This window comes from Manis pentadactyla, chromosome 4, assembly GCF_030020395.1.
Source record: "Manis pentadactyla isolate mManPen7 chromosome 4, mManPen7.hap1, whole genome shotgun sequence".
NCBI lineage: Eukaryota > Metazoa > Chordata > Mammalia > Pholidota > Manidae > Manis > Manis pentadactyla.
Genome location: NC_080022.1, coordinates 40,914,874 through 40,926,711, shown reverse-complemented (window position 1 = coordinate 40,926,711; position 11,838 = coordinate 40,914,874). Strand labels below are relative to the sequence as shown.

General features: G+C 42.9%; 1 protein-coding gene across 16 annotated transcripts in view; it reads left to right on the top strand.

Moving 5' to 3' along the window:
- Positions 1-11,422, top strand: part of TTC39A (tetratricopeptide repeat domain 39A) — a 53,771-nt gene extending 42,349 nt beyond the window's left edge. For 14 of the 16 annotated variants that reach the window (XM_057500200.1, XM_057500201.1, XM_036892906.2 and 11 more), the window contains 4 exons: positions 1,939-2,050; positions 2,438-2,552; positions 3,618-3,734; positions 4,246-11,422. In XM_057500200.1, coding sequence (XP_057356183.1) covers positions 1,939-2,050; positions 2,438-2,552; positions 3,618-3,734; positions 4,246-4,369 — 468 coding nt within the window. In that variant the 3' untranslated portion in view covers positions 4,370-11,422. Of the gene's footprint in view, positions 1-1,876; positions 2,051-2,437; positions 2,553-3,617; positions 3,735-4,245 lie in introns of those variants that run through there. The other 2 variants (XM_036892914.2, XM_036892912.2) reach the window with 2 other exon arrangements.
- The last annotated feature ends 416 nt before the right edge of the window (positions 11,423-11,838 follow it).

Here is an 11,838-nt window from a genome sequence, read left to right as displayed (position 1 = left end):
GCAGGCTTCAGATATTTCCAGGCAGAAAGAGTGGCCCTTCTAGACAGCTCAATGCCCCTGTCCCCAGGCAGAGGTGTCACTCAGCTGTTTGTGTTCCTACCTCTCTGTTTCAGTCTTGTCACATGATTTTAATTGTTGTTTACACTATTCACCTCACTGGACCAAGTTTTTCTGAGTTCTGGGACCATGTCACATTCAGCTCTGAAATAACAACACTAACAATAATAGCTGATATTGTTAAGAGACTTGCTACACCCATTTGCTTATTTGCCTGTTTGATTCTCACAACAGGTCTCTAAGTAGGGTAGGTGCTAGCCCCATTTTGCAGGTGGGGGTAATCAGGCCTAATAGATAACTAGAAAGAAAAAAGTAGAAGATAAACTATCTGGTAAGTAGATAAAATAAGTTGTCCAGGTCACATAGCTAGTGAGTCAGAAAGTCAGAAATTGAACCCAGGCAGTCTGATTCCAGAGCCCATAATCTGAACCGCTGTTAGGATGCTTAATTCCATGCATGAAGTGAGCAGGCATCAGGGAAGGTTCCAGTTTGTTAGGAATCCTTGTTGTTATTTAAACAATAGGGCACCTGGAAAAGCAGAAAGGGCACTGCTTCAGAGACCTTTTTCTGGTCCTGGTTTTACTATTTCCTGATTTTGTGACCTTGGATAAGGTCTCCTTTCCTTAATACAAAGTGGGAGTAATACGTATCTTGCCCATTTCATAGACCAGTAATGAGAATCATCTGATAAAATGTGCTAAACAATTTATAAATAAAAAATTTCAATATTATTATGGAGTTTATTTAAAGCTTGTATCCTGAACACCTCTAAACAAATTTTGAAATATTTTATAGTTTAAAATATACAGTAAAGCTATTATGGTCAAATTTAAGGAGTTGTATATGTTGTAAGGAACTGCAAGGGAAGCAACTATACCAAAAATTTAGGGAAGAATTTCCCAAACCAACCTGAAAAATGCTATTTATGCATAAGATGATTTCTATGATTAAATATATTTGGGAAAGACCTGCCTAAACAAAGTTAATATACTGCAGACCTTCTTGGAGCCTGTATATGCTAATCTGCATGAGAAGTCTCCAAGAATTGTGAAGATGCAGCTTTTCCCTCACTTATTTGGCCACAGAACTTTTTAAACAGAACATTCATTAACTTGGGACCAATTAATGACTGGAGAAATACTGGTCTAAACTTAAATGCCCTTCCTAGAACATAATCACAAGAGCCATAACAATATAATGTCTTTCTACAACTTTATGTATATAAATCACCTTCACATCCATTACCTGGTTTGATAGTCTAGGAAATGTAATCTAAGCTAACAGAATTATTATGAATGAAAATTTAATTTAGTATTCTGAGCTTTTAAAAAAGGAATCAGGGTATGTTTCCTAGTTCTCATGATGGAAACCTAAGCTTTGGGGGAGTATGAGAGAAGATGAGTCTTAAACTCTGTTAGAGACCCTCGAGTGCCTGAGTAAATTATGATTCCCCCAATATAGGAGGAGGCCCTGCCAGCTGGAGCAGGGAGGAGGACTTCCTGGAGAGTGTGGGCATGGCCTGGTCCTCAAAGGATGGGAAGAGTTTAGACACAGAGTGGAAGAGAGCATAATAGTGAATTCATGAGCAGAAAAGTAGCTGAAAACAATTCGTGGTTATTAACAGTGGGGGTGAGTGGGGATATGATCAGTCTTAAATCCTCACTGGTGTAAGGCAAGGTCTCACTAATAGATAAGTGATAAGGCTCCCCCTACAACCTCCTCAAGGCAAAGTGTCATAGGCTGGGCTGGGACTTGTCATGGAAGATTAGAGTTAGAAATGCCTTTAGTGATCCTCTGATCTGAGCTGCCCATTTTACAGATGAGGAAACTGAGGCCCCACTAGGGAGGAAACCTGGGACTGACTTGCTCCCCTGCCTTCAGGAAATGATGTACATTTGGAATGGCTACGCTGTCATTGGGAAGCAGAAGGAACTCACAGATGGGATACTTGAGATTATCACCAGGGCTGAAGAGATGCTGGAAAAGGGCCCAGGTAACTACCCCAAGGCCTTGAACCTGCCAGGCTGGGTCAGAGCACAGGTCTTTACAGTTGAAGCTTCCCGCTACCAAAAATGTCCTTCCTCACATCTCTAGCCTGGTAATTGTCCTTTGCCTTTCTAGATGGAGCTTTAATGGCAGCTCCTCCAAGGTACCCCAGGTAGGGCCACGGCCTCTAGGCTCCCTTCAGTCAGTCCTGCTCTCATCACGTTGTCACCGTCTCAGTATCTGTCTTTCCTTCCCAGATGTGTGGGCTCCCTGAGGACAGGGAGCATGTGTGACTCGCCTGTGTGTCCCCAGCACCCAGCACAGAGTAGGGGCTCCATGAGTAACTGTTGCAGGAATGAACAGGCCCGTCTTCTCCCCTCATTCCCGTTCTCAGAGAATGAGTACTCAGTGGATGATGAGTGCTTGGTGAAGCTGCTGAAAGGTCTGTGTCTGAAATACGTGGGCCGTGTCCAGGAAGCCGAGGAGAACTTCAGGAGCATCTCTGCCAAGTAAGTGCCTCTGTGGCCGCTCACGCTCCAGATGGTCTGCTCTGGGCCCTGGCCTCCTGGGGAGACCTTTCAGAGCTGCTTCTTCCTCAGGCATTCCAGTGCCTGACCCTAGCCCTCCCCCACTCACTGCCCACGAACTAGTGCCTACTCTGTGCCAGGATTCTTGCCCGGGAACAGATAATTCAGACCTGTCCTCCAGGGCCACCAGATTGCCCCACTACAGGAGCCCATCCACACTGAGTTTCTTGTGAATGGTGCCCCTTGGTGTTTGTAATTCAGCAACTCTGTCCTGGCCCTCGGGAAATGCAAATGTTACAGAAAAACAGCGACAAGGGACTCGGTCTGGTGTGATCAGGGCTGTGGTGGGGGAAAGCAGAGAGGACAGCATTGAGAAAAGGCTGTCCAAGGATGCCATATAAACTGGAAGTTTTATCAGGCAGAGAAAGCAAGAGAGGAGGAATTTTAAGTGGAGTTGGTACAGCATGTGCAAATTCCTGGACACAGGACAGACACCTGAGGTTGAGGTGACAGTGATTAGGTCTTTTCCTGCCCGAGTGAAGTTATAGAGGAAAGGCTTACAGATGAAATAAGGGGGGTGGGCCTAGACTGAGAAGGGCCTCAGTATTTGCTTACAAGGTTGAACTTCATCCTGAAGACAGAAAAAAGCCAGTAAGGATACCAGGCAGAGCAGAACTGGGTTTTAAAGGGATGTCTGTGGGCAGCCTGGAGGGTGGATCAGAGAGGCCAGATTGGAGACAGGAGACTCCCCAGCTTAATAAACCATTCAACCTGGAAAAGGGGGGTTGGGAACAGAGGTAGGGATGGGCTAGGACATGGCATGAGTCACTGGTTGTCAGGGAGGTGGTGCAGAATACTGAAGGCTAAATCCAGTCCTAAATCTTTCCAGGGACAGGTAATAGGAACCTTCCCACACTGGAAATCAGATGAGGAACGCCACATGGGGGAATGGGTTGGGCCTCCAGTTCAGGGGAAGGCTTGGAAGGAGGGGCCTGAAGCACATCTCAAGGACAGAGCCTGTAGACCATGTCTTCCTCTGTCTGGCAGTGAAAAGAAGATTAAATATGACCACTACTTGATCCCAAATGCCCTGCTGGAGCTGGCCCTGCTGTTTATGGAGCAAGGCAGAAATGAAGAAGCTGTCAAACTCTTGGAAACTGCCAAGTAAGGCTTGGTTAGCCTTGGTCTGTCCTTTGCTGGCCCTGAGCTCAGGAGCTTCAGGAGCCCAGGCAACAGTGAGGGAGGTCCCAGCAAGGGCAGTAAGGCATGCCTTCCAGAGGCTGGGTCTGTGTCCCTGGGGACCAAGCTCTCACATGATGTGGGGAGGCTTCTTCCTCAACTTACCAATGAGGAATTGGAATCCCAGAAGCCGGCAGTTACCCAGGGTCACACCTCAAGCCAGATGCAGGGGTGGTGTTAAGACCCAGGTCTCCTGCTTTCCAGCCCGTGGATCTACCTCTTAAAACTCCCTCAACTTGGGGACCCAGCAGAACCAAGCGTGGCTACAGAGGGTATGGTACCAGGGTGAGAGGGCACCCCTTTTCTGCTAGGCCCTATTGGGCAGGGCCCAAGCCTTTAAAAAATCTTTCTTGACTGGTGGGCTCTCACAGCTCAGACTCAGGGAAGAGCATTTCTTGGAGTGGCCTCAGGTGTTTGATTCTTTGGTCTCTTCTAGGCAAAACTATAAGAATTACTCCATGGAGTCAAGGACACATTTTCGAATCCAGGCAGCCATACTCCAAGCCAAGTCTTCCCTAGAAAATGGCAGCAGATCCATGGTCTCGCCAGTGTCCTTGTAGTTTTGTGACGTGTTCCTGGGCTGGAAGAAAGACAGCTGAACAGAGCTCCTGGAAACATTTCAAGAAGATCCCCTTTCCCCCTACCCTGCCTTTGGGGTCCACCGGTGCTCCAGTGGGATGGCACGACACGGGTGTCCCTGCAGACGTGAAGCCGGTATTTCTACCAGTGTGGCCAAGGACCTTTGTCAAGGGCACAGCAGGTGGAGCCCTCTGCCTGCCCTGTCACATGTACGGGTACTTGTTTTTCACTGTGATGTTTAAGAGAATGTATGAACAGTTTACATTTTCCTTAGAAATACACTGATGGGATCATAGTTGGGTTAAAAAAAAAACCACCAACCACCTGTAAATCTTCCTTTAGCCTATGTGGATCTGGAGGTAAATCTATCGGTTTTAAAGTCCAAATGCTTTTCAAACTTCAGCAAGGTCTCAGCTCCTGGGGCTGGAGGGGCCCTCAGGAGAGTCTACACCTCAGGTTTCAAGGCTTCTGGGGATTGGACATAGAGGTTGCCCAGACACCCATTACCTGACTTCTTACACTACATTTACACTTCCTTTGTAACTTTAGTTTAAAAAAAATCAAAGACATCTTTTTAGTGAAGTAATTTTCATTCGAGTCCATCTCTAGGTAAAAAAATCTGTCTCCACCAATGAGGAGTGTGGATGCTGAGGCCTGGTGGAAGGGGAGCTGTTGTAACCTTTTTTTGTGCCAAAGCCAAGTTTTGGGGGAGGTTCTCAGACACCAGTCTGCAGCCTCACTGTAAGCCAAACCCAAACCACTGGAACTAACTTAAGAAACATATAAAAACTTCTGTACTTCACCCCAAGGTACATTTACAGACAGCATTTCTCTCCTGGAATGGTTATCTTGGCCTATTGTTTTAGATTTTTCAGTTAAAAGAGATATTTAAGTAATAAAACTTAAATACTTAAGAGATCATGTGACAGCTATTTAAGTATAATAAGTGTTGCTTGAATTCTTCAGGTCAGAAAGTTTGGATAAGAAGCCATGTGGCCCAGGTGTATTTTATTTAGACATGATGTTTAAAAAATTTTTAGAACAAGTTATTAACATTTAAAAATGGGGAGATTTCACAAATCTGGTTTCTGGCCTCATTCCTCCAAAGCAACAAGGCAACAATCACTTGGAGCCAAGTAGAAGGTCCTTAAAGTACTTATATTACCTTTCTGGACCCTAAAAGCATCTGAATTTGCAACCTCTGGTGACTATTAAAGTAGGAACTCAAGTTCAGTGACCAACAGCACGTTTTACCAGCAGCATACTTCAGCATAACCATTTGCTGGGAGGAAAAGTCATGTACACAGTAAAAATATTCATCTTGGAAAATGTGACTCCTCAAATACATGAATGCAATTTCTGTATGGGAAGAACCACAGACAGTTCAATCTTCTAGCACTGCTGTGTTTAGAAAACACTTAACAGGGGCTGGGTGGGTTAATCTATTAATATACAGCCAACCACCTCCTGTGACAGATATTGAATGAAGCCCATGGGTTTTAGGTAAAGCATATTCTGATTAGGAAAACCAACTGTTATCCAAGATCTTCTTTAAACCTTAGTACTGTCAGCAAAAATATTATGAAAATAAAGATTCTCAGTTTGTTAGAACTAGACAAGAGAAAGTTTTCTGTAAGAGAGCAAGCCCTTTGCAAGCTCTCTCTCCTTCAAAGCCTGAATGCTAGGAGACTAGCCTGCTTCTAGTTTGTTAGGCAGGGCAGGTAAGAGGGGTGACTGGAGCCAGGCTGAATGAGGGTGGCCTTTTGTGGCTCTTGCACATACTGGAACGTGACCTACTGCTGTACAAAAGCAGTACTGGTCATGAGATGCCGAATGTATAATTTGCAGTTTACAAAAACTTCTATCTCAACATTCATTTTAGGTGCTTTTGCTTGTTTTTTAAAAATTTATGCCAGGGTGGTTTCCTTGTTGATGTTTGTTCTCTGATTTCCTGCTGCCTATGTCAACTTTACCTCTGCTGCCTGGGCTGTATCTGGCTGGTAAGAGAAATCAGTGGGTTTCATCTCCTTAATCTCACCTGTAGCTTAAGATAGTCTATCAAAAAACATTTATGTAAAGGAGGGTGAAGATGTTGGGTGTCTGACACCACCATATACTTGGACAGAGGCCCTAGAAGGTGAAAATCCTGCTGTAGGCTTCTCGTGTCTTCAGGTCACTTCTGGTCATTGCTTCTCTAATAGTGCATCTGCTCTGGGACACATCAGGTAGAGAGTTTTGACCTTAGAAATAAGACCTGAATTCTAGTCCCTGCTTTCCTACTGATTTTCAGTGACCCTGGGAAAATAAATCATGGACCCTCGAAAAATCTGTAATTTGGACTAGATTAAAGCTTCTTCCTGCTGTCAACAGTCCTAACTCTGGCTAAGTATGTTTCTGAGGTTTCATCTCCAAAATGAAGCCAGACACCTACCTCCCTACTGCCAAAGCCTTGTGTCCTCAAGCAATTCAACCAGAAATGACAGGCTTCCTCACTCAGGGCCACTACAGTAGCCCAGGACACCCAGGGAACAACCCTCATTTGGGGAAAGTCTAAGTCCACTGCTACACAGACAAACTCAGTTGTTAGGAAAGAAGCAACTGTGTAACATAATCTGAACAGGGTATTGGCAACATACAATCTACCTCAACCTCTCACTGGCCATAGGCCCTTAGACACGCAGGGTGGCTTCCAGCAGTGTTAGTCACTATCAGTTCTCCCATGTGTTGGCAGGATTCCCTATTCCTTATCTCTCAAGTCAGAGTGGGAGTGTTTCCAACAGCTGTCATCATTCACAGCAAAAAGCCATGACCTGACAGCAAAGCCAAGACCCTAAAAAGGCTAAATAAAGCCAACTCAAGACTTGGCTGAAGTCCAGGTGGGAGATTCCCAGCACCTGAAGAATGGCACAGGAGGTTTTCAGCCTGCTGAGTGCTAGAATCATGAAAATAAAATAAAAAACAAAATCCAAAGATTTTTCTCTGGAGTTACTCCCAAGTTTATTATTTTAAGATAATGGGGAGTGGACAACAGTCTTACTTGCTTTAATGTCTAACAGTATGACTTTTCAACAACTTTCCTTATGTTCTTACCCACCATCCTAATTCAGTCATAAAAAGAGAGGTGCCTGGATTCTGAAAGTCAAGCAGCAAATGAGAACTTTTTCCCTCACCCTCTTATGCAGCTTTCCAAGGTTGGAAATGCCCGAATGGATTAGCATAGCTCCTTTGAAATCTGGTACAAAGTTCATTACTGCCCAACAGGGTACATCTACAAGTAAGAAGCCTCATTTGAGGGCTTGAAAAATCAATTTCTAAATGAACAGTCCATGAATTGCTTCTACCGTAAAGTGAATTGTTAAGTGACAATGTGAGTGCCCTTCCTTTGGGAAGATACGGTTACTGAAATTTGCTATTGACGTCTTAAAGTTGACATTCATTTACTCAGACACATCACAGCTAACACCTTGCAAATGACCAGATTAGGTCTTATTTTTCTTCACATAAACATTTCAGAACACCAGACAGTGTATGTTCTTGGTGGAAGAAAAATGGCTAATATTAAGTTGCTCACTACTTACCAGCTACTATTCTAAGCACTTTATATTTACCTAATCCTCATCACCACACTATGAAGTACAGACTCTCATAGCCATTTCACAGATGAGAAAACTGAGATACAGCTTAAATAACTTGCCTAAGATCACACAACTATTATGGAGCAGAAAGATTTGAAGCCATGCTTTACTAAAACTTGCTGACCAAGCTGTAAAACTATCAGATAAAAGTTGGATCTGACATCGACTCTTGGGCCACTGTTACAGATGGAGAAAGTACTGGCTAATAACTCAAACACTAGACATCCTTGGCTTGGGACTCATGGAGCAGGTGTCTCTGTGGCATGGTTCCCCTGGGCCATTTGGCAAAATGAGGTAGTGATAGGTCTAATTTAGACAAAGCCAAAAGAAAAGCAACCCTTAAGCAGCAATGTTTGCTCATAAAATCACCAAGGATGTTGTAGGAAAAGGCATGATCAATCCCCAGCTGTAGTAGTTTCAGTCAGCTACTCCACGGGATGGGAAGTGAAGTCTGAATAGATGCAGAGGCTCAGGCCCTGACAAGCCTGAGGGGTATGCAAACCATATGTCAGGAAAGTTTGGCATAAGACAGTGAGGGGTAGAAACACTGGTAAACTGGGAATCCTATGATGCCAAAGGCACTCAAAGAATTTTAAGATTAAGAGTGCTGGTGGGCCAAACACATACCTGTGAGCCTAAGTGGTCCATGGGCTAGAAATCTATTCCCCTTGGCCAGAGCTGACTTTCAGACAACTATGGAAAAGAGGTTGTGAGCAAATTCACAGTAAGAAACCTGATCTTCTAAAGTATCAATTTTTAAGTTCTATTAATTCAAAGCAAAGACTGAATTCAAATTTAGTTGGAGTTACTTCAATGTGAGAATCAGTTTATTCTTTTGTAAAATGTGGCTAATGTCAACTGCTTCACAAGGTTGCTGTGGGTAAAATGATATGTAAACAAACTATATTAAGATAAGGTAAATGTACTGACCCACATATGCTGTGGGAAGGCAGTGTGTATGGCCTAGGGGATGAATGAATCAAGGGCTCTAGCACCTCTAGTCAGTAGGGCTTCTCCACATCTTGGTTTTACTCCTGTTATTCTCTCAAACTGGCTTCTCTGCATGGCAGTTCAGACCTCTCACATCCTTACAGTTTTGTGGCCAGAAAAGTTTTTCCTACCTCCAGTATGGGAAATCCCAAATACTCAATATGGTTTGGCTTGAATGTCCATTCTTTAGACCAGCAGTTCCCCAAATCAGCATTAGACTATTAGGGAATTTGTTAGAAATGCAAATGATCAGACCCCCCCTAAGACAGCAGAGGTGAGGCTGAGCAATCTGGATTTTCACAACCCCTCTAAGTGGATCTGATACACACTAAGTTTGAGAACCAATGCCTTAGTAAGGGAATCTTAGTACTACAATCAGTTTTATCTTGTGTCATATGCTCAGTTGGGGGTTATTCAAAAAGATGGGGTGCTGGGTGGGCAAAAACATGTTATCCACTCTTTTTTTTCAAAAGTTGATATACAGGAACTATGACCTGCCACATTTCAAGGTGAATGTGAGGGGGAGGATAGTGGGTGTAATTCGCAGTGCTGATAAAAACAAAGCTTATCAGAAAGCTGCCCACTCAATAACAGCCTTGTCTTTGCTCTGCTCCTTGCCACCCCTAAAACCTTATGAAGACTTGTAGTTTCCACTGGGAACCTCCTTCACAGTGGCTCCCTCTACATCAGAAACCCTCGGACTCCTTAGGGCCTCACTTCTTTCCCATTTTCTCCTTCACTTCCCTTAATATCTATTGAAGCATCTAGTGGTCCTGCTCTCATGGAGCTTAGTCTGGTAAGGAAGACATACAAGTAAATGAATAATTAGGGCCAAGGAGTAAATAAACAGGGGATGTGTTTGGTCCAAAGGATAAGAAGCCAGACCTGAACAATCTGAGGAAGTGAACTACAGGGCAGAAATTACAGCCTCAAAAGGCACAAGAAGAAAGTCTATGTGGCTAGAAGGCAGAGTACTATGAAAGGAGAGAGGCAGAAAGCCAGCTGTCTCCGTTAAGGAGTTTGGATTTTATTTTCAGCACACTGGAAAGCCATTAAAGTTCTAAGCAGGGGAATGACATCATCTAATTTACTCAAAATTATTCTAGCTGTTGTGTGAAGAATGGATTATATAGGGTTAAACATGGAATTTAAGAGGCTAGTGCCATGCCGAAGGCCTCCAGCACAAATTGCTTCTGCTTTGTGTGAGCTCCTGATACAAATCTTCCCTTCTCCAGTTACTAGAATTAGGGAGAAAAAAATACTTCCAATATGCTGTGATAATCAGGCTTTAAGAGTCAACGACTTGGCATTTCATCATCTTCCCTCTTCATGGGAAGTCAGAAACCAGCTTATCAAAACCTATACCTATAAACATGGTTTCTTACTTCAAATGTATCTTCAAAGCCATTAACTCAATGTTTAATAAATAAATAGTCCTGATAACAGGACTTCCAGTAACTACTCATCTGAAAATCCCTACTAGAGTAGCACCTGTCTCACTACCAGAAGGAGTATTTATGAATTCTTCCTCATGTCAAGATAACATTATAGATAGCGATTTATCAGGTGTAAGGGCAATGAAGACAAATGGTTTGTGAACAGCTTCCTTTCTTCACACACTGCACACCCTAAAATAGCAGCTATTAATTTATGATCTGTCTGCTGAGTTCAGCTACCCTCATGGAGAGGTCATTATTCTACTGTTTCAAAGCTTAGGGATTGGCAGAATGTAGCCTATTCCCACAAGCCTAGTATGAGAAGTGCTGGAAGCCAATCTCAATGTCTGACAGCATAGTGCAGGCTTCCCAATTCACATGACTAACACTTGCTTTTGGATTCTTAATGATTAATTACTATGAAGCCCCTGGGGAAAGCCTGGGCTCATTACTTTTGCAAAGTCAACCCAATCTTCTCGCAAGCAGCGTTCACCACTGTGACCAGACTCTTGAAGCAAACCCAGTTACCTTTTTCAACTTCTTTTAATCAGTGCCAAGAACTTGGGAGTCTACAAGCACTGATGTTCTAGAAGAGGTTCAAAGCAAACAGGTCTTGCTCCTCATTTGATCACAAGCAGTTTTAGATGCCTAAAATCTGTACCTTATTGATAACGCTGCTTCATTCATTCATTCATATGCACAGAAAACAAGCTTTCTGTAGAAAGCATCCAAAGATGAGTAAATCTCCCAGTGGACAATTACTTTTCTCAAGAAATGAAAATGTAAAGGAAACTATCCTAAAATTTCCTCAAAACTTTATGAATCAGTAAGTGGTTTTGGTTTATCAATAACATTAATCAGATGGATCTGGTTATTGTTCTGAGCTGATGCCTACTGTTCAGTGATAAAGCAAATGAACAGTGTGGACAATTGAAATGTGCAGATAAATCCAAACTCCTTTTGTAAAATTTCACTGATGCCTCTATAATGAAAACTTTATGGATCAGGAATGGTTTGTAAAGGGACTCATCTGGATTTTCTGTTTTCATGCTGAAGGGCAAGGAAATAAAGGATGAATGGAAAAGCTAAGTCTGAATACTTAAACACAGACAATCAATCTCTAAATAATCAACAAGCTCCCAGTATTGCTGTTATTTTTAATTTACACTGCCCCTGTATGGTTTAGAAGAGGACAAGTTAGAATTCAGTGGGCTAATCTTTTTTCTGTGGGATATTTTTAAGCCAAGAGGCTCTCAGAAAAGGAATTACAAAGTATATTTAATATTTCCAAAACACATGTGCCTCATATATTTATTAAATTCTATCTGGCATTAAATATAACCTTAAATATGTTGTAAAATAACTCTAAGGAGCTAAAAAAAAGGTTAT